Source organism: Jatropha curcas, chromosome 2, assembly GCF_041381405.1.
Source record: "Jatropha curcas cultivar XTBG-Jc1 chromosome 2, XTBG_Jcur_1.0, whole genome shotgun sequence".
Taxonomy (NCBI): Eukaryota; Viridiplantae; Streptophyta; class Magnoliopsida; order Malpighiales; family Euphorbiaceae; genus Jatropha; species Jatropha curcas.
Window position 1 is genome coordinate 24,146,577 of NC_143152.1, and position 24,408 is coordinate 24,170,984.

General features: G+C 37.8%; 1 protein-coding gene across 1 annotated transcript; it reads right to left on the reverse strand.

Annotated features, from left to right (window-relative positions):
• Nucleotides 1-4,145: 4,145 nt before the first annotated feature.
• Nucleotides 4,146-6,452, reverse strand: LOC105636241 (exocyst complex component EXO70H1). The gene has a single exon (XM_012219464.4). The coding sequence runs from the start codon at nucleotides 6,286-6,288 to the stop codon at nucleotides 4,372-4,374; it is 1,917 nt and encodes a 638-aa protein (XP_012074854.1). The 5' UTR covers nucleotides 6,289-6,452; the 3' UTR covers nucleotides 4,146-4,371.
• Nucleotides 6,453-24,408: the final 17,956 nt, after the last annotated feature.

Genomic DNA, 24,408 nt, shown 5'->3' on the forward strand with positions numbered 1-24,408 from the left:
AAACCAGACGTAAGGAGAATGCTACGAGTAGCAACTCAGATGCACTCGTTACAGTTACAGAAAGGAGGGGGAGAAGCAGAACAAGATACCCCCAAAATCCAGACAAACGTGACAATTCACGGAGAAGATCCAAGTCAAGAAAAGGTGTCACTTGCTATCATTGTGACAAGCCCGGTCACATCCAAAGGCATTGCAGAAAGTGGAAGAAGCAACGAGCCAAAGAAAATGATGAGGAAAAAGACGATACGGAGGTAGCTTCAGTAGCTATTGATGCTGACGCACTTAGTGATGGTAGTGCGCTGATTTCTCATGCTGGTCTTAGTGAGTGTTCCACTAGTCAACAATCTTTATGGATTATTGACTCTGCATGTTCTTATCATATTTCTTCAAATAAGGAATATTTCTCATCACTTACCCTCGGAGATTACGGCCATGTCAAGACTTTGAATGGCACATATGTGGAAAATTGCGGCATTGGAACAGTATGCATCAAAACCAATGCTGGATATGATCTCTGGTTGGAAGATGTGAGATACACTCCTACAGCAAACTTCAATCTGATCTCAGTTCACTGTCTAGATGAATTGGGCTATGCAAATCTGTTTGTCAACAGAACGTGGAAGCTTTCCAAAGGCAACTTGGTGTTCGGTCGAGGAAGAAAGTTCAACTCCCTCTACTACACCCAGGCTAAAGTTTGCACAGGAGTAGTGAATGCAGTTGAAGATTCATCTGCTGAGTTATGGCACAAACGACTTGGGCATTTGAGTGAGAAAGGAATGGAGACTCTCACTAAGAAGAAAATGCTATCTTTGAAAGGTTTGCCTCTGAAAATATGCACTGATTGTTTGTCTGGTAAACAACATAGAGTTTCCTTTCAAAGATCTCCTTCTCCATCTAGAAAACCTGGTATTCTAGAATTGGTACACACTGATTTTTGCTCAATGGGTGACAAATCTTTGAGTGGCTGCTTATATTATGTTAGCTTTATTGATGACCATTCTAGAAAGGTGTGGGCTTTCCCAATAAAGTCAAAAGACCAGGTGCTGGATATGTTTAAAGTCTTTCATGTCAGTGTTGAAAGACAAACAGGAAGAAAACTAAAATGTGTTAGAGCTGATAATGGTGGTGAGTACAGAGGTCCATTTGAGAAGTATTGCTCAGAACACGGCATCAGACTTCAGAAAACAGTTCCCAAAACTCCACAACAGAATGGAGTTGCAGAGAGAATGAACAGGACCATAGTTGAAAGGGTTCGATGTATGCTCTCTCATGCTAAACTTCCTAAAACTTTTTGGGCTGAAGCAATGAATACTGCAGTTTACTTGATCAACCTTTCACCTTCAACCTCCCTCAAAGGAGATGTTCCAGAAAAGGTGTGGTCAAGGAAAAATATTTCTTACGATCATCTTAGAATATTTGGCTGCAGGGCTTTTGTTCATGTTCCAAAATATGAAAGATCCAAGCTTGATTCGAAGTCAAAACAGTGTATCTTCTTGGGCTATGGAAATGATGATTTTGGGTACAGATTATGGGATCCAGTTGAAAAGAAGCTCATCAGAAGCAGAGATGTTGTATTCCTGGAAGACCAAACCATTGAAGACTTTGGGAAAAATGAACAGCCAAAGTCCATCAATGAGTTTCCTGTTAGTCTTGATGCAGAACCTTATATAGAACCACAAAATGATGAAGAAGATGATGATGAACCTGTTCAGAATGATGCTGAACCAGCTCCAATAGAAGAACTGCCTCAATTGAGAAGATCTGCGAGAGGCAGGATACCTTCCCAAAGATATTCTCCTAATGAATATGACTTGTTGACTCAAGGGGGAGAACCAGAGAACTACCAGGAGGCAATGGAAGATTGTAAAAAGAATGAGTGGCTGAAAGCCATGCAAGATGAGATGGAGTCCTTGCATGAGAACCAGACTTATGAGTTAGTGAAACTGCCTCAAGGTAAGAAAGCATTGAAGAACAAATGGGTGTTCAGGTTGAAGACTGAACAGAACAACTCACAGCCAAGGTACAAGGCGAGACTGGTTGTGAAGGGATTCGGTCAGAAGAAAGGAGTTGACTTTGAAGAAATTTTCTCACCCGTAGTCAAGATGTCTTCTATCAGAGTTGTGCTCGGTTTAGCAGCTAGCCTGAATTTGGAGATCGAGCAACTTGATGTAAAGACCGCTTTCCTCCATGGTGACTTAGAGGAGGAAATTTATATGGAGCAACCAGAAGGGTTCAGAGTCAAAGGCAAAGAACACTTGGTGTGTAAATTGCAGAAAAGCTTGTATGGCCTCAAACAAGCTCCCAGACAGTGGTACAAAAAGTTTGACTCTTTCATGGTGAATCACGGGTATGAGAAAACTACTTCTGATCATTGTGTATTTGTGAAAAAGTTCGTAGAAGGCGACTTTATTATTCTCTTGTTATATGTGGATGATATGCTTATTGTGGGCCAAGATGCTAAGAAAATTGAGAGCTTGAAAAAGGAACTTGGAAAATCCTTTGCCATAAAGGATTTGGGATCGGCAAAACAGATACTCGGAATGAAGATCTCCAGAGACAGGAAAAAGAGAAAGTTGTGGCTGTCTCAAGAAAAGTATATCGAGAAAGTTCTCAGCAGATTCAACATGAGCAATGCGAAACCAGTTTCTACTCCGCTTGCAGGTCATTTCAAATTAAGTCTTAGTCAATGTCCTTCAAGTGAGAAAGAAAAAGAAGAACTGAAGAAAATTCCTTATGCATCCGCCGTTGGCAGCTTGATGTACGCCATGGTATGCACAAGACCAGATATTGCTCATGCTGTTGGTGTTGTTAGCCGATTTCTTTCAAATCCAGGTAAAGAACACTGGAATGCAGTGAAGTGGATTCTCAGGTATCTTAAGGGCACTTCCAAAATGTGCTTATGTTTTGGTGATAATAGACCTGTGTTAGATGGTTACACAGATGCAGATATGGGTGGTGATGTTGATTCGCGCAAATCAACTTCTGGATATCTGATGACTTTTGCAGGAGCAGCAGTTTCTTGGCAATCAAAATTGCAAAAATGCGTTGCACTCTCATCCACTGAGGCGGAATATATCGCCATTACAGAAGCTAGCAAAGAACTCTTATGGATGAAGAAATTCCTACAAGAATTGGGTGTAGAACAAGAGAAGTACATTCTGCTATGTGATAGTCAAAGCGCGACACATCTCAGCAAGAATTCGACCTTTCATTCAAGGTCAAAGCACATTGATGTGAGGTATCATTGGATACGCGATGCGCTGGAGATGAAGTTATTTCAGATTGAAAAGATTCACACTGATGATAATGGCGCTGATATGATGACTAAGGCTCTGCCTACTGAGAAGCTTGTCACTTGCAGAAAGCTAGCCGGTATGGCTAACGTCCCTACTTGAGTGTGCAGGGGGAGATTTGTTGTGCGGTGCCCACTCAATGGGACCCACATTTGAAACAATTAAAAAAAAAAGGAAAACGTGGTAGGACCCACACGTAGTTGAAAATGGAAATAAGGAAATAAGAATTTTCTTCTTGGTAGGTGATCCGTTTTTCAGTGGACGCGTAATTAACGCGTCCACCTCTCCTAATCCCGCGTCCATCCCTCCTATAAATAGGAGATGGCACAACACTTCACAACATACAGACCAAAAAGAGCAAAGAGAGTTTTTTTGAGAGAATTTGAGTTTTAGAATTGGGTTCTAAAACTCGGGTCGAGAGAATAGTGAGGATAATTTGGGAAATACTGTGTGAGTGCCACTATTTTGTATTTCTCTTTGTAAGCCTACTATTTTTAATAGTGGAAGAATTATTCGGTTTTTGTCCCGTGGACGTAGCCCTAATAGTTAAAGGGTGAACCACGTAAATATCTGTGTCATATTTTTATTTTTCCACTGTGTTATTTTTCTCGTAATCTTATTGCCGGGACCCAACATCATATTATTAATATCAAAAAATAAGGAATCATACAAAAGAAAAGAAGGGCACACCCTTGTTCAAATGTTCATTCCAAAAATGACCATTCTGCAGTAAGGCCACATTAATATTACACTTAAATTGCCCTTCACCTGCAAGACAATAGCTTCTTCTGTTTTAATTGTGTGAGTGTAGTTTATGCGTTTGCAATCATTAACTGATTTTAAATTAATTCCTTTAAAAAAAAAACTGATTTAAATTAATCAATAGACAAGTGTATATGATATGTCATATGTGTATACGTATCGTTTTATGAAATTTACACGTAAACAACTGCATCATCTATGAAATGTGTCCAACATTTCTCAAAATACATTGTGGGCCCTTGGCGATTCAAAAATAAAAAAAGAAAAGAATATAAGAAAAAAAGAAAAAACTCCGAAGCTGCCAACTTGATTACAATTAATGCCGCTGTTGAGACGACGACGCAGAGGAAGATGAATGTGAATTGACGGAAACAGACTCGATCGTCTCATTTCCAAAGAACAAATCTGACAAGTAATTTTCTACATCTTCAGGGGTATATCTGACTAATAACTTCAGGTTCCTCCGTCCCGGTACAGCATTCCTTTGCTTATCATAAAACTCGCGATAAATTGGAGAAATCTTTCCCGCTACGGAACCCTTCACTTCATCTCGGAGTTTCGGGTCAGATATAATACAAGAACTTTGTTTCCGGTACGACTGTTCAAAGCTGGAATTAAATCGTTTAAAACTCTCCCTGGCTTGCTCCGGCGAAATGTCTGCCGTCGGCTTTGCCCGCAATGACTCAAACACCTGTCCCCAAGCTAACTTCTCGTAATTCGCTGCAAATTGCTTCACTTTCGCTTCGTGCTTCGCTATCCAGTCTTCGCCGAGTAAATACTGGAGATTCGAAGTCTGAACTTTTGATATTATGTGTTGTAGATTATTGGCTAAGAAGAGATACGAAAGAGAAACATCTTTGTAATGCTTCGCTTTCCCATCTAGCTTGCATAGAAGAACCAGAATTAGCCAAGCGAAACGAACGGATATCGGCGGTGCCGGAGAATCATCGGAATCTGGACTGTCGAAATAAGATTTAGGTAGCGATGACTTCGCCGGTGGAGGCCAATCCGAGATAATATCGGTGAGGACATAACTATAATCACCGAGCAGAGATAAGTAATTCATCGAATAAATAGTTAATGGATGCAAACCACCTCCTTGAACAGGTGTTTTGGACGAGTCCTTTTGAATACTCGACTCAAAATCGGAAAGCATTACGAGAACCGACTCACTGAGTCGAACGAGTGAAGCAAGGGCTTGGGATCGTACGATGGAGAGTGAATCAAAAGAGAAGATAGATTCAATCTCCATCCAGTTTTCAGATATTGCAGTGTACATATCGAGAACACGGAACATTTTCTCCGATGGCGATGATGAGGTTGATTTCTTTCTTTTGGCTACAAGTTCAGGGAATCCAAAGAGAAGACTAGCGCCTTCTTTGGATATTTCAGTAAAACAAGATTCTCTGATGGAATCAGACGCAGCAAAGACGTGATCGCAGAGAATTCTTTCTCCGGTGAAAAGAGTTCTCATCGAAACTTTAACTGCCTCTAACCAGCTTTTGATTCTCAAATCCAACGCCGTCCAATCCATTTTATGAATCTGCGATGAGCTCAATTTCTCTACGCCTAGCCGGTAAATGCCTTCATCGATTATCGATTTTCGAATAATTTTATAAACATTTACACACTCTTTTGCATAACCAGCAGCGATCATGCACTCCGCAATGGATCTCAAGTCCGCCATGGCAATTGACGAAACGTCTTCAACTTCAGAGATGGAATCACCTGCAACACGCACATCATCCTCCGCTGAACCATCGTCTTCGTAATCGGACGTACTAGATCTCGTAGAAGCACCAGAAGATCGAACAGAAACTGATTCGGGATCTAAATGAGCCCGATTCATCGAAAGTATTTGATAGAACTCCTTTTGCAGTCTTTTCATGGCGATTTGCATGAGGTGTTGAGCTTTTACAATTCTGCCGTCGGTTGATCCTTCAGAGGATAATAAGTGCATGGACTTTTGCAAATCGTTTACACACTTCAAAAACTGCATAGCTTCTTTTTTATTCTCATAGAAAAGAGAAGTGACTCTGGCGTAAGTGGAACCTTCAGGATTCCATTTCATAATCATCGACGAAGCAGTTTCTATGATTTGTTCTATTGTGGATTCAGATATTCTACGGCCAGGAGTTGAGGGAGAAGTTGTTGAAAGCGAAGAAAGAGGAGAAAGGGCAAACGACGGCGTTTTTGGGTTAAAGCAAAGGCTCCTCATACCTTTTCTTGGCATTTAAGCTTCTTTTAAGTTGTGTTTGTTTCCCGGAATAAGTGAAATGAAAATTTGAGAAAGGGAAGAGAGGTGAATGTTTATGTTTTTTTTGTTTTTTCGGGGGAGGGAGGGGGGTGGAACTGCAGTTCTGTTTCTCTCTTCTCCTTTCTTCTGGGATTATTGTAATGCAGACTGTTAATGTATTTATAAAGGGCGTTGTTACGTGGGGTTGGACTTTGACTTATAATGGTAATTGCTTTGACTTTTAAGATGAATGTAAACTGCGCACCACGTAAATCAATGCTTACGTATTAAACGTAATCACGCATCCTTCTGAACCAATTACTGGAAACGGTGAAATGTAACCAGTGAATGGAAAATTAGTTGCCTACGCCAGTTGTCATGACCAGTTGATTACCTCCGGTTCCCATTCACCGATGCCACAGTTTAAAATTTCTAAAATGTTAAATCTGAATTGACCATTCAATTGAGTTTCAGTCAATTTCGATTTTGATCGATTTTGCAGCCATTTGATAAAGCGATGGCTCCGATTAGGGTTTTTTATGATATTTATTTTATTTAAAAAATAATAAAAATTTAGTTCCAAGGTTATAAATTATGTTTTTCTTTTGAAAATTAATGTGAATTTAAAAAAAATATTAGTAAATTTTATTGTAGATAACTTTTAAAATGCTCATACTTGTATAAGAAATAAAATTAAGTAACTTTACAAAATAATTAAATAAATTATTATTTTATTTTGTCTAAATGTTATTAATTAAATAAATTGTTAGAAAATGTTAAAAAATGCTTCAAATAATATAATTTTGAACTAGTAAAAGATTTAAAAGGAAAAAAAAATATTAACTATCAAATAATATAACTTAAAACTAAATATTTCACTTGTTTTTATCATTTTACTTTTTTAGATTTTTAACTTTTAAGTAAAGTGTAATTTCGGAAAAAAAATTTAAGTAAAGTGTATCATGTTATAAAAGATTATTTAGACTTTTAAAGGCTTATAAAATAGGTTAAGTGATTATAATTTAAGAAAAAAAGAATTTCTAGTTCAAACTAGACTGGAACCACCGATTCTAGACCGGTTCAAGTTCAGATTTTAACATTCATGTAAACTTAATCAACCCTTAAACCATCGGTCTCGATTTAAATCTTGAACCAATGGTTCTAGTCTGGTTTTGATTCATTTACAGTATAGTTTATTTTTGATCGGTTCTGATTTGAATGAACCGATGGCCATCTCTAATCCCTACCAACCCAATCAAAAAAATATTTTGTAAAATATTACCATTTTGTCCTTTTTTTCTCAATGTACATTTAAAAATGTCATAATTTGAACTAAAATACAATTTATAATTAGTTTAATCTATAATGGACCTATACACAAGATGTAGATATGTTTTTTCATTGTGTATGACTCCATTCATAAATTAAACTGATTAAAATAAAATTATTCTCTTTTATTTTTTCTTAATAAATAATCAGAAATATTTCAATCCAAAAAAATTATTGTAACTAATTTATTTCACAGATGAGCTCTAGGCAAATCAATATCCAAAGGTAAAGAGGAGTATATATATATATATATATATATATATATATATATATATATATATATATATATATATATAATGATTGCTATATTTTTTTTATTCCTAGAAAAGAGGATTTTGACAAAAATAATGTTTTTAAAAAAACTATTTATAAATCTAATGTGAAATGAAAACTATTTACCAATTAAATATTTGTCATGCCATGAAAAGAGAATATTACACTGAAAGCACCAACTCAATTAGCGGTTCAGTGCAAAAGAAAAATTAATCCGTGCTAACAATCAATCAATAAAAAATAACTACAGGAATTAATAGTCTCAAAATAACAGGATAGTAATATTATAATGTTGAACTCTAATACGAATGTTCATTTGCCTCTTTTTGTGGAAAGGTCTACGTCTTATATAAGAAGATAGGATGGAGTTGGTTATAGAGAGAGATATCCAGGAGCATTATCTATCAATATTTCGCCGGTATTTGTGATCCCTCTTTTTGAGGTGAGTTTCTTTTGACTAAATAATTTTGTTGGTTATTAGGAATAAATACTAATTTTTATTTTGTATTAAAATCATAAATTGAATTGACAGTTTTAATACATTATATAAATTTTAAATTTTCAAATAATCTTTTTAAGAAGACACACAAATCATTTGCTAGTTTTAGTGCAAATGTGGGATATGACCACTAGTCAGCAAAAAGTAAACGAGATGAAGTGTTTTGTTAATTGCCCACAAAGTTAATTAATGGTTCAATAAAAAAATATTTATTTACTTAAATTATCTTTTCACCATAATACACATTTCATTTAGTGGTTTTGGGTGAATAAATATTCAAGCTAAGTAATAAAAACATAAGCTTCCTTACACAGTTATAAATCAATGTTGTTACTTACACATTTCATTTAGTGGTTTTCAATTCTCTTTAGTCTTTACTTTCTTACTGTTTAGATTATTGCTTTATATTCCTTTATTGTTTAAATTGAATTATTATTAGTCATTCAGTAATAGGGGTGGCCACGGTTCCGGTTCCAAAAAAACTGGAATCGAAACCGAACCGAAAATTTTCGATTTCGGTTCCGGTTTGGAACCGAACGGTTCCAGTTCCGGTACGGTGTCAAAATCAACAGTTCCGATCAGTTTTTCAACCGATTTTTTGGCAAATCGCATAATTTTAAATTTTAAATTTTGAAGACCGGTTTTCAAAATTTAATAAATTTGTAAAAGTTATTTGTAAAAAAAAAAAACACCTAAAAAATTAAAAAATGGTTCAATTAAATTTATTTTTTTAAAGACTTGAGATTTCACAACAAAAATTTAAAAAAAAAAAACACAAAACTGACAGTTTCTAACGGCTAGAACCGCCGGTTCGAACCGGTTCTAACCGGCCGGAGAACCAGCGGTTCCAATCCGGTTTTGACCGATTTTGTGGAACTACCGGTTTGCGGTTCCACAAATCTGGAGCCGGAACCGAACCAAAAATCTCCGGTTCTAGTTCCGGTTCGGATCGATTTTGATTCCCACTAGTTCCGGTTACAGTTCGGGACCGATTCGAACCGACGATTCCGGTTCCCGAAGCCGTAATATGGCCACCCTTACTCTGTAAGCATGTTCCTCTGCATGACCAATGGGTTTAAGGCTATCCTGTAGTCAAAAATATAATTTTTGCACTTAGCTAATGATTTACTTAGAAGGCATCAGTTGGATTTATCATCCACTATATGATGTTGGATATTGATCTCACAAAAGGTACACTTTTATATCTCTGTCTTGCTTTCAATTATTCACCTGCAAAAATATGGTGTCTAAATGCTAGCATATATTAGTTCAAGTAATTTCTTTTTCAATGGAGAACTAACACCTCTTATGAATATAACCAAAGAACCATCGAGGGGATAAAAAAGGAAAAGAATATAACACAAGAAAGAAAAAGAAAAATCGAAATGAAGTTTTAATATTGGAAGTTTTAAATATTTGAGAAAAATCGAACCGAAAAAATCGAAAAAGCTTCAACTAGCGCAAGAAACACAACATCCAATATTTGAAGTTTTAATAGTAATTACATCGTTCCTTATCCAAAAAGTAAATATTGGCTTACCTCATAGCGAGTGCAAACAGCAGTTCTCTCCGCAAGGAAACATAATCCCACTGCCTGAGAATCTAAACTCATCCCCTCTAAGCCCAAAACTTTTCTACCATATATATATATATATATATATATATATATATATTCTTTTAAAAATAAAAGGTAGCTCGTATTTTATAGAATATCAAAAAGGTGTTTTTCACGCTCACCGCACCATTTGTTAACTATCAAAATTGACAATTCACAATTTATTCAATTCTCAATTCTAATAGTTGACAATTATCAAAAGTAATAAAGTGCTTCGAGTTGAACTTGTATTATGCTAAAATATGTTAATAACTAATACATGAAAAATTAGTCATATTAATGTCTAGTCACATGTCCTCCTAGTCTACATCTTTGAAGCCTTCTTTTACCATGCTGATTTCAACGCACTGCATTTTCTCTAATACCTTGATTATTTTTCTTCATGCTCAATATTTATATTGACACTCATGCAAGGAACTTGAATCATATTCACAAATAGTTGTTGTGGGATGGAAAATGTCAAATGAGTCTGTTGATCGATTATCATCATCATCTTAAAGAAATCATTAAATGAGTACCTAGCATGGGATGTATATGCATCACTTATGCTGAAAGACGTCATAGAAGTATTGAAAGCAAGTATTATATGTAACACCCCGTCCCGGTCCACCCGTAAACCCGAATGAACCGAACCGAGACGTTACAAACTGGTTGACTGTATAGCCTGACATGCTGAAAACATAATGTATATAGAATATAATATCATGCTGATGCTGTTTACAAAAAAATGTAATTTATATTTACAAAACATGATACTAGTTTACAAAATGAAATGGGCCCAACTGTGTGCCCTGTACATGCCATAAAAAGGGTAGAAAAAAAAATACACATCCAATGAGTAGCTACCCTGAAGACTGAGTTTTCTATAGATGAACTGCAGCAGTTGTAAGCCGACTCTCTATGGACCAATCTCAAAATCTGCGAGTTAAACAGGTAACTCGCTGAGCAAATAAGCTCAGTGGATATCTCAACAAATAAGAAACAATCAAGCACATACATGGATAGAAATAAGCATGTAAATGCATATGGATAATTACACATATAAGCACATATAGCATGATCCTTTCATTATACCTTGATTATCTTTTGTACTGTTTATAATACTGAATGATTCATGAAATGTTATGTCAAGATATCTGTATGGCTCCATAAGGTTATAGTGAAACCGAAGTGATAAGAAAAACTGTATAAAACTGGATGAATACTGTATGCTTGGCTGCTATGGCCTGTATAATCATATCCACTCAACGGCCTGTAGCCGGAGTACCAAACTGTATGGGGCGCAGATCTGCTATTCTATGTCGCGACATAGCCTTATCTACATGGTTTCTACCTAACCTCAATGGAGCATAATGTTGGTATGTCAATAATATAACACAACATCATAGTCATAGTTCATAACTTCATAAATCATAATGTATATTTGATTTCATATCATTTGCATGCTTGAATGTTGTTTTGATACATGATTTAATGTTGTATTTTGATGTTAAAATGATTGGAGGCATATAAGTGAAGCAAAGGAATACAATTGCATTGAAAACGAAATCCAAAAGTGCATGAAAACATAAGTCGCGAGCGCGTACTTCAAAGTCGCGAGCGCGTAGAATGCAAAATGAGAGACAGTGAGTTATCGGGCACAAGTCGCGAGCGCGTACTTGAAAGTCGCGAGCGCGTAGTGTGCAACATGAGAGACAGTGAGTTCCCAGGCAAACTGCGCGAGCGCGCGATGAAGGTCGCGAGCGCTTGCAGGCCAAGGGCTAAGTACGCGAGCGCGCACTTGTATATCGCGAGCGCGAGGAATGCCAAATGAGAGTCAGAGAGGTTGCGAGCACAAGTCGCGAGCGCGCACTTGAAAATCGCGAGCGCGAGATGTGCCAAATGAGAGTCAGAGAGTTTCAGGTGAAAGTCGCGAGCGCGTAATTCAAATTCGCGAGCGCGAGAAGGCAACGCGAACTCATCATGCAATTCGCGCGCGCGCTTCCAGCCTGCACTGTCTGTACTCTTTTGGTCATATCTCTCAATACACAACTCCGATTTGAATGATTCAAAAACCCATGTAAAGCTAACACATAGAGGAACAAATAACTCTTCTATGACACTTCCTAATTCCATCATTAAATGGGGTCAAAATCAAGATGAAGTTACTGGTAAAATTCCAGCAAGCCCTGTTTCAACATAACTCAATATTCACTTCATTTATTCAATACCTCCCCTGTTCTCCCTTGTTTTCTCACCATTACCAGTCCTCCCACTCAACATGAGGCAATATATCTCACTAGCAACACACCACACAATTCTCATACAAAGAAATTGGAAAGTAACAAGAGATATCAAACCTTTACTCCAAAAAGCTTGAGTTCTTCTTTAGCTTCTTTTCTCTACACTCTTAGAACTCCCTTCACCTATAAATAAGAATTCTTATGAATTCTAAAATAATAACACCAAATGATTCAATCATGAACTTAAAGAAGGTTTACTTACTTGGATAGAAGAAAAGTTGAAGTTAAGGCTTAACTACCATAAAATTGAAAGGAAGGTGGAAGAGGAAAGGAAGAAAATGAAGAAGATGAAGATAAACATGAAAATGGGAAAGTGAAGTGATATGCGCGGGTAGGCTCTAGAATATCCATGACTTGTGTGTAAAAGTTCTAAATGGTACCTCAATTGGCAAAAGGCTATCACTTAATACCCAAACTCAATCATTTAATGCAAATAAATCCTCACCCATATGCTTTGATCTTTTTCTCTCACTCAAGTAAGTCCACTTATAATCCCATTCTACCCCAACCGGGTTTGTTCAACTCGACTCGACTCGACTCGACTCTATGCTAAGACTCGACTCGGTAGGATGTCACAATTCTCCCCTCCTAAATAAAAACTTCGTCCCGAAGTTTACCTGTTGTGAACAACTGCGGATACTGTTGTCGCATGATGTCTTCAGATTCCCAAGTTGCTTCTTCTGTCTTATGATTCCTCCAAAGAACTTTTACCAATGCTATTTTCTTGTTCCGCAATTCTTTAGTTTCTCTGGCTAAGATCTGAACTGGTTCTTCTTCATAGGTGAGATCCGGCTGAATTTCAATCTCTTCTGCTGATAACACATGTGATGGGTCTGATCTGTATCTTCTTAACATGGACACGTGAAAGACATTATGAATTCGATCTAAGGTTGAAGGTAACGCTAGGCGATAGGCTAATGGTCCTACGCGTTCAACAATCTCGTATGGACCAATGAACCTAGGGCTAAGCTTACCCTTTCGTCCAAACCTTAGGATCTTTTTCCATGGTGAAACTTTCAGAAATACTTTATCACCGACCGAGTACTCAATATCCTTTCTCTTTAAATCCGCATAAGACTTCTGTCGATCACTTGCTTCTTTCAGCCGTTTTCTGATTATTTCCACTTTCTCTTCTGTTTCTCTAACCAAATATGGACCCAAAATCTTCTTCTCACTCAGTTCTGTCCAACACACAGGTGTCCTGCATGGTCTACCATACAATGCTTCATATGGTGCCATCTTGATGCTTGATTGATAGCTGTTGTTGTAGGCAAACTCCATGAGAGGTACATATCTGTCCCAACTGCCTTCAAATTCTATAACACATGATCTCATCATGTCTTCCAGGATCTGAATGACTCTCTCTGATTGGCCATCTGTCTGAGGATGAAATGCAGTACTGAAATGCAATCTCGTTCCTAATGCTTCCTGCAGTTTACCCCAAAATTTCGATGTAAACCTTGGATCACGATCAGATATAATGGATGATGGAACTCCATGTAGTTGAACTATTTCGCTCACATAAATGTCTGCTAACTTGTCCAGCGAATAGTCCTTCCGAACTGGTAGAAAGTGTGCGGACTTAGTTAATCTGTCCACGATCACCCATACTGCATCATGCTTCCGCTGCGTCTGAGGTAATCCAGTAACAAAATCCATCGTGATCTGATCCCACTTCCATGTTGGCACTGTTATTGGATGAAGCAACCCAGATGGTAATTGATGTTCTGCTTTTACTTGTTGACATGTTAAACATCTTGTTACAACGTTTCCGATATCTTTCTTCATGCCCGGCCACCAATAGCCTTTCTTCAAGTCTTGATACATCTTGGTACTACCTGGATGCATTGTGTATGGACTGTTATGAGCTTCATGCAGAATCTTTTGTCTAAGCTCCCCTATCTGTGGTACAACAACTCTGTCCTCATAGAATAAGACTCCACTGTTATCCAATCTGAATTTCCCACCATGATCTTCCTGTACTTGTTTCACCCATAGTGCTATTTGTGCATCTTTCTTCTGTGCCTCTGCAACTTCCTGATCCCAAGATGGCTGTACTTGCATATGTGCTAGAATAATTCCCTGCTGTTGCAACTCCATACTAACTCTCATTGCTCTCAAAGCAAACAATGATTTCCGGCTAAGGGCATCAGCTACCACATTAGCTTTGCCCGGATGGTAATTAATGATATAATCATAATTAGCCAGAATCTGCATCCACTTCCGTTGTCTTGAATTCAAATCTTTCTGTGTCGGTAAATACTTTAAACTCTGATGATCTGTGTAAATGTAACACTTTTCACCGTACAGATAATGCCGCCATACTTTGAATGCTAGAACAATGGCTGCCAATTCTAGATCATGGGTCGGATAATTCAATTCATGTGGCTTCAACTGTCTGGAGACATAAGCTACCACTTTCCTGTCTTGCATGAGTACACATCCTAACCCAATATGAGAGGCATCACTGTAAATCTCAAAGTCTTTACCTGACACTGGCTGAGTCAACACTGGTGCTTCAGTCAACTTTTTCTTCAAAGTGTCAAAACTCTACTGACATCTATCATCCCATAGGAATACGACTGCTTTCTTCAATAATTTTGTTAAAGGTGATGCAATGATGGAGAATCCCTTTACGAACCTTCTGTAATAACCGGCTAAACCTAGAAAACTTCGAACTTCTGTGACATTTCTGGGTGGTCACCAATCAACAATAGCTTCAATCTTCTTAGGATCCACTCTGATACCCTCCGATGACACCATATGTCCTAAGAAAGAAACTTCTTCCAGCCAAAACTCACACTTACTGAGCTTGGCATACAACTGTTTATCCCTCAGTGTCTGAAGTATAATCCGCAAATGTTTATCATGTTCGACCTTATCTTTGGAGTAAACCAAAATGTCATCTATAAACACCACCACAAACTGATCCAGATATGAATGAAACACGCGGTTCATGAGATCCATGAAAACCGCTGGTGCATTTGTGAGACCGAATGGCATGACTAAAAATTCATAGTGACCATATCGGGTCCTGAATGCAGTCTTAGCGATATCTTCTTCCTTTATCCGCAACTGAAGGTATCCCGACCTAAGGTCGATTTTAGAAAACATACCTGCACCTTTTAGCTGATCAAACAAATCATCAATTCGAGGCAATGGATACTTATTCTTGATTGTCAGTTTGTTCAGTTGTCTGTAGTCAATGCACAATCTGAATGATCCATCCTTCTTCTTTACAAATAACACCGGTGCTCCCCAAGGTGATACACTGGGTCTGATAAAGCCTTTATCCAATAACTCCTGCAGCTGAATCTTTAACTCTTTTAGCTCGGCTGGTGCCATTCTGTAAGGTGCAATTGATACTGGTGTTGCTCCAGGATAGACATCGATGGTAAACTCCACTTCCCTCCTTGGTGGTAACCTTGGTAACTCTTCTGGAAATACATCTGGATAATCACACACTGTTGGTATATCTTGCACTTCTGACTGTTCTTTCTCTGCTTGTAATGCACATACCAAGTATGCTTCACAACCTTTCTGAATTAATCTCTTTGCTGCCATGGCTGATATCACATTACCCAGAAACTCTCGCCGTTTCCCGACTACTGTAATCTCTTCCCCTGCTGTTGTATATAGTGTCACCCTTTTCTTTGCACAATCAACTATAGCCTGATGTCTGGATAGCCAATCCATACCCAGAATAACATCAAATTCTCTAAATGGCAACTCCATAAGATCTCCTGGAAACTCTTTTCCATGAATAACAATTGGACATCCTTCGACCACTGTATGAGTTCTTACTACATCGCCTAATGGATTAGTAACTATCATACCTTGACTCACATATGCAACTTCTAACCCTTTAACCCAAGGTTTAGGTACACTAATGTATGAATGAGATGAGCCAGGATCAATTAAAGCATAAACTGTATGATCACATAAGGAAAACTCACCAACTATTACATCTGGAGCTTCCTCATCTTCTCTGGCTCGCATAGCATAAACCCTGGCTGGACCTCTAGTATCAGGTCTATCCACAGTCTCTGACTGCTGTCTCTGCCCTCCTGAGCTCTCACCTCTCCCTCTGCCTGTTATGAACTGTGTAGGAACTTTTGCCCTCTTCGGACAATCCTTCTTTTGATGGTCTGATGCTCCGCATATCCAACATTTACCAGTCACCAACCAACAATCTCCACCATGTCGTCTGCCACAATGCGCACAAGGTGGAAAAGGATAACCGGCTGACTCTGCACCTCTACCGGTGCCTCTACCTGTTCCTCTGCCTGAACCTCGACTACCTCCGGCAGAACTAGCCACAACTGATACCGCTGGCATGTTAGCACCCCTAGCTGTGCCTTGGCTAAAGGGAGGTCTAGAACTAGCTGAACTACTAGCACCTCTGAATCTCTTGCTTTCTGACTGATATGCACTGGGTGCACTCTGAGTCTGGTCTCTCCTCTGCTGAGACCGCTGGCATCTAGTACGCTGACTGGCCTAAATTCGCTCTATCTCCTGAGCTGCCTCTACCAAAGCTGAGAACTCTCTGAATCTGGAAGCCACCACTCCCATCTGAATCTCATCGTTCAGGCCTTCCTGAAACTTTTTACACCTCTCGGCTTCTGTAGCCACTATCCCCTTACCATACCTGCTGAGCCTGGTGAATTCTCTTTCGTATTCTGAAACTGACATTCTGTTCTGCCTCAGGTATAAGAATTCTTTCCTTCTTGCATCTAGGTAAGCCTCTATGATGAACTTTTTCTTGAATTCATCCAAGAAAAATTGCCATGTACGCTGCTCTGCTGATACCCGCTGCTGAACAGTAGTCCACCATGTATATGCCTCATTTATGAGCAATGATGTGGCACAAACCAACTTGTCCTCTAGTGTACATTGTAATTGTTCCAGAACTCTCGATGTCCCATCTAGCCAATACTCAGCTCTTTCTGGATTATCATCCTTATTAGCACTGAATTCTTTCGCCCCATATTTCCGAAGCTTCTCTAATGGGGGCTTCCTTTCTCTTTCTACTACTATTGGTGCTTGAGGTATCACCCCTGCAATCTGTCGAAAAGTATCTGCAAGCTGCTTTAACAACACCTCTTGACCTGGTGCTATTGGAGCCTCAACCTCCACTGCTCTGGCTTGACCTGGTGCTACTGGAGCCTCACCCTCCACTGCTCTGGAGGCGTGTGACTCGCTCTCACCTTCCTGTGACATCCTCCTAAAAGAACAACAACTGCTTAGTTCATCAGGGTAGACATGGCATGTACACTATACTGACTTATGAATGCAAGCCCGGGGAAACTGAACCTAGGGCTCTGATACCAAAATTTGTAACACCCCGTCCCGGTCCACCCGTAAACCCGAATGAACCGAACCGAGACGTTACAAACTGGTTGACTGTATGGCCTGACATGCTGAAAACATAATGTATATAGAATATAATATCATGCTGATGCTGTTTACAAAAAAATGTAATTTATATTTACAAAACATGATACTAGTTTACAAAATGAAATGGGCCCAACTGTGTGCCCTGTACATGCCATAAAAAGGGTAGAAAAAAAAATACACATCCAATGAGTAGCTACCCTGAAGACTGAGTCTTCTATAGATGAACTGCAGCAGTTGTAAGCCGACTCTCTATGGACCAATCTCAAAATCTGCGAGTTAAACAGGTAACTCGCTGAGCAAATAAGCTCAGTGGATATCTCAACAAATAAGAAACAATCAAGCACATACATGGATAGAAATAAGCATGTAAATGCATATGGATAATTACACATATAAGCACATATAGCATGATCCTTTCATTATACCTTGATTATCTTTTGTACTGTTTATAATACTGAATGATTCATGAAATGTTATGTCAAGATATCTGTATGGCTCCATAAGGTTATAGTGAAACCGAAGTGATAAGAAAAACTGTATAAAACTGGATGAATACTGTATGCTTGGCTATTATGGCCTGTATAATCATATCCACTCAACGGCCTGTAGCCGGAGTACCAAACTGTATGGGGCGCAGATCTGCTATTCTATGTCGCGACATAGCCTTATCTACATGGTTTCTACCTAACCTCAATGGAGCATAATGTTGGTATGTCAATAATATAACACAACATCATAGTCATAGTTCATAACTTCATAAATCATAATGTATATTTGATTTCATATCATTTGCATGCTTGAATGTTGTTTTGATACATGATTTAATGTTGTATTTTGATGTTAAAATGATTGGAGGCATATAAGTGAAGCAAAGGAATACAATTGCATTGAAAAAGAAATCCAAAAGTGCATGAAAACATAAGTCGCGAGCGCGTACTTCAAAGTCGCGAGCGCGTAGAATGCAAAATGAGAGACAGTGAGTTATCGGGCACAAGTCGCGAGCGCGTACTTGAAAGTCGCGAGCGCGTAGTGTGCAACATGAGAGACAGTGAGTTCCCAGGCAAACTGCGCGAGCGCGCGATGAAGGTCGCGAGCGCTTGCAGGCCAAGGGCTAGTACGCGAGCGCGCACTTGTATATCGCGAGCGCGAGGAATGCCAAATGAGAGTCAGAGAGGTTGCGAGCACAAGTCGCGAGTGCGCACTTGAAAGTCGCGAGCGTGAGATGTGCCAAATGAGAGTCAGAGAGTTTCAGATGAAAGTCGCGAGCGCGTAATTCAAATTCACGAGCGCGAGAAGGCAACGCGAACTCATCATGCAATTCGCGCGCGCGCTTCCAGCCTGCACTGTCTATACTCTTTTGGTCATATCTCTCAATACACAACTCCGATTTGGATGATTCAAAAACCCATGTAAAGCTAACACATAGAGGAACAAATAACTCTTCTATGACACTTCCTAATTCCATCATTAAATGGAGTCAAAATCAAGATGAAGTTACTGGTAAAATTCCAGCAAGCCCTGTTTCAACATAACTCAATATTCACTTCATTTATTCAATACCTCCCCTGTTCTCCCCTGTCTTCTCACCATTACCAGTCCTCCCACTCAACATGAGGCAATATATCTCACTAGCAACACACCACACAATTCTCATACAAAGAAAATGGAAAGTAACAAGAGATATCAAACCTTTACTCCAAAAAGCTTGAGTTCTTCTTTAGCTTCTTTTCTCTACACTCTTAGAACTCCCTTCACCTATAAATAAGAATTCTTATGAATTCTAAAATAATAACACCAAATGATTCAATCATGAACTTAAAGAAGGTTTACTTACTTGGATAGAAGAAAAGTTGAAGTTAAGGCTTAACTACCATAAAATTGAAAGGAAGGTGGAAGAGGAAAGGAAGAAAATGAAGATAAACATGAAAAATGGGAAAGTGAAGTGATATGCACGGGTAGGCTCTAGAATATCCATGACTTTGTGTGTAAAAGTTCCAAATGGTACCTCAATTAGAAAAAGGCTATCACTTAATACCCAAACTCAATCTTTTAATGCAAAACAATCCTCATATGCTTTAATCTTTTCTCTCAATCAAGTAACTCCACTTAAAATCCCATTCTACCCCAACCGGGTTTGGTCAACTCGACTCAACTCGACTACTCGACTCTATGCTAAGACTCGACTCGATAGGATGTCACACATTTCGCCCGAGAATGTGAAAGCAAATGAGTACAAGGAAACATAGCATCAACCCAACAAGCAACAAAGTGAAGAGGAATGGGATATTCACACTTTCTTTGTTCAGGAGGAAGAATATTTGCCACAGAAGCCAGTAGAGACGATGATGAAAGGACCCGAACAAGAGTTGTCATTAATATCTGTAAGTGATAGAATCAACTATGATGATGATTGGATAGTTGATTCTGGAAGTTCTAATCACATAACAGGAAACAAGGAGAAATTATCAGATGTATCCGATTATGATGAAGGTCGTGTTGTACTCACAACAAATAATATGAGATTGCCAATAGCTCACATTGGAAAGACAACCATTGTTTCTCCCTCCAGTAAGGAGAAACTGGAGTTACAGATGGTTTACCATGTGCCAAGGATGAAGAAAAACTTGCTCTCTGTATCACAAATAGCAACTGCAGGTAATTATGTGGTGTTTTGTCTTGATGATATTAAGGTTTACCGTAACCGTAAATTAATCGGAGATCCAGTCATGGAAGGATGGTGAGTAGAATCAATCTACGTCATGTTAGCACAAGAAGCCTAGGTTGACAGAATAAGAAAGAGTGAGACAGCTAACTTGCGGCACGCTCGTTTGGGACATGTTAATTATCATAAGCTTAAGGTGATGATGAAGAAGTCCATGCTTAAAGGTCTTCCTCAATTGGAATGCCGAGAAGACACTATATATGCTGGATACCAGTATGGAAAAGCTCACCAACTTCCCTTTGAAGAGTCAAAATATAGAGCCAAGGTGCCATTGGAATTAATACATTCAGATGTTCTTGGACGGATCAAGCAACCTACAAACAGTAATATAAGGTACATGATTAATTTCATCGATGACTACTCGAGATATGTTTGGGTAGATTTCATGGTAGAGAAGTCGGAAGTTTTTGAAAAATTCAAAGCTTTCAAGAACAAAGTTGAAAAAAAAGTCGGAAATAAAATTAAATGTCTTCGCACCGACAATGGTGGAGTGTAATATCCTCAATTTTGTAGTTCTTTCTATTCTAGCTTTTTCGATAAATACGGTTATCCGAAAAAAAAAAATGAAAACTTAGAATAATGGGAAACACTATATATTGAGGATATTAATATTAATTAAATGAAACATTAATTGATCTTTGCAAATCAATGTGAAAGCTTAAAGGAAATCAAAAATGAGTTAAAAGATGAATGACTTCTCGGTAAAGCACGATTTTACCCGAAAAACCTGAAAAACGGTAATTTCCGTACAATTTTTACCAAGTGGAGTTTAGAATATTAAATACACTTGGTTTATACCTAATAGGACTAAAGTAAAATGATTAAAAAGATTAGAGTGCCAAAGGATGAAGGGAAAACAAAAGGGAGGATTATAGTGCAATTTGCATTTAAAGGACATGCAAGGAATTTTTAATAAAGTTTATTATATAATTTTATTGAAGAAGAGGAAAGAACCACGACACTTCACTCATTGTTGCAGGCCAAACCGTTCAAGAGAGAGGAGGAGGATTTTGAGTCAAAACCAAGCAAAAAGAAGGTGAAAATCAAAGAATTTTCAAGTATTTCTTAAGAAAAGGTTAGTTATTTTCACTTCCTCCTTCATTTCTATGGACTACTTTTTGAATTCCATGAACTTTGAAGTGAGGTGCTTGTTTGTGTAATCTGATTTGGTGAAGATGAAGTGATGAGAAGTGATTTTAAGGTGATTTAAGATGATTGAAAGTAGTTATGCATGAATTCAAAGTCTAAGTTGCACAAGTCACCAAGATGGATGATTTGAGTTTGTTCTTGATATGCCATGAACTAGGGATTCTGATATTCTTATTATGATGTTATGTAAGTAATAGAAGACTTGGATTGCATGAATTTGTGCTGGAAGTGAGGTGAGAATGCTTAAACATATATAAATTATTGTTGGACATGTTACAGTTGGGCTGCCTGAAATTCAGCTTCTGTAATTGACCTATTTGACTAAGCAAATGAACTCCAAAATTTATGAAATTTGATATGGAGATAGACTGAGATGTTGGGTAGGTCGTGTTAAAATTTAAAGGCCATTGGATAAAAGGAAATGGAGTTATAAGTAAATCAATGCAGGCTGCTCAGCATGAGAAAAACTGAACTTGAGATTCTATAATTATGTCATTTAAAAATGAAAATAAGCTTTAAAAATTATGAAATTTTCCAGAACAGTACCCTAAGATGTTGGGAACATGCTGTCAAAATTTCAGGGCAATTGAATATGGGGAATTCAAGATATAGTCAACGCAATACCAGCTACTCAAATGCTGAAATTCTGCATGTCATAAACCTTGAACGAATTTAGCATGCTATTCACTTCTATTGTTTTCATTGTTAGTATTCTGTGTCTAGGATGTGGTTAAGTGTTGGATATGAAGTGTTTCATGCTTAAACTCAGATCATATAACACTTGGACAAGTATAGAGAAAATGAAAGAAAAAGCATGAGACTACATTCTAATGCTTAATTTACATTCTTATAGAAGTGCATGTGTGTACATTGTGTAGTATGATCTTAATGTGAGTATTAATATCATGCTACAGCTGCTGAGAGAAAGGGAGTTGAGGAGAGGGTGATTACTAGAGAAAAAGGGCTAGGGGAGCCATCTAGTTCCGGTTAGTGTATATTATTCCTTTCCTACTTTTATTTAAACAAAATGAAATTGATTTTGCAAAATATTTTCAATGGATTTGCTTTATGAATTATAATTATATTCATAAGCTTTTAAAGAGGAAAAAGATTATTTTGAAAGCATACGACCGAATGATATTTGTAAATGAATTTTATGATTCTTATACTGTGAAAGAGGAGGACGTTGGCCAATTGATATCTGTAGTATGAGGGGTGGCCGTGATTGAATGTTTTTAGCAGTGGTTGTGAAATGAAATGTTGTCCATTGTGATTTTGATATTAGTACATAAATGGAATGGTTTAAAAGTCTTACAGCTGATATAGATATGGTTAGTACCCCGAATATCATTTCATTTGTTGAAGTTGATATTACGATCGATTGAACATGGATATCATCACTAGATGATAATGATTGATATGAAATTCTCCCTCCATGTTGAGGTTGTAGATTGCTCCCTCTTCTGTTGAAATCATATCACAGATTGAGGTTGTAGATAGCAGGTCTAGATGTGCACATTAGACACTGATGGCCCTCAGAATTGACTCTATAAAAGCTGTAAAGACCATATTATGAATTGATGATTTAAATGGTATTGATTTTGTTTTTATTTTCTTTACCATGGTGGATTTATGAATTGTCATTCCTTATTTTATTAGTACACCACTAAGCCATATGCTTAGCGATAGTTGCTTTTGTACTATCACAGGTAAAGAAAAGGAAAAAGAACCAAGAGAGGATCATTTTTATTTGATGTAGATAGTATGCTACTGATGTAGCTATTGTATATTTGACTTCTTTTGGAATATGTATGATGTATTAAACATTAACAGATCATCTATGTATATTTGAGCAGATTCATGTAAATTATGATTGTATGAATTTGAAAATTTATAGTCTATTAAAGTAATTAATTTCTATTATGTATCTAAGATTTGAACAGGACTCCAATATGTAATTAAATCATCCATGGACTTATGGGTTATGGAACCATTTTATGTTTTTAATAATATGTTTAAGAAATTATATTGAGATTACTAGTTAATAAATTATAGACATTTCTTTCTAACAGGTGAACGAACCAAAATAAGTTATACATTTAATAACTAAAGTATTGCTACAAGATATAAAAAAAAAAATGAAGGAAATAAAAAGGTTTAAGTCCCTTGTAGTATACTTAGTAAGCATTTATAAGAATTAAGTGCTTATTAATTATATTACGGGCGACATGCCATGTCTTACAGTAGGGTAAGGTGTGACATGGAGAGTACACGTCTGATGAATTCACTAAATAATGCCAAGGGCAAGGCATTCGAATGCAATTCACATGTCCAAGAACACCACAACAAAATGGAGTTGCTGAGAGAAAGAATCGACACCTAGTGGAGATTTGTAGGAGTTTGCTCCATGCGAAGAATGTACCGGCTAGATTTTGGGCAGAGTGCATGAAGACAATTGTGTACGTCACCAATAGACTACCTCAAGCAAGACTGGAGTTTACATCCCCATTCTAGAAACTGTGGAACATTAAACCAATTGTAAGTCATTTTCACGTTTTTATATGTGTGTGTTATGTCTTCGTTTCGGATGAATTTCGAAGCAAGTTTGACAAAAGGCACTTCGCTGCATATTCGTTGGTTATGATGAGCAAAGAAAAGGCCAGAGATGTTGTGATCCTATAACTAACAAGTGCCATATTTCACGAAATGTGGTCTTTGATGAGACATCATCTTCGTGGTCATCTCAAGCAACCCTGCTACCAGACTCAAAAGAAATTCAAGAAAAAGTTGAAAAGAAGATAGGAGAAGGAGAGTTCATCCCAGAGAAAGGTCAAGCAGTGCCATCCAGAGT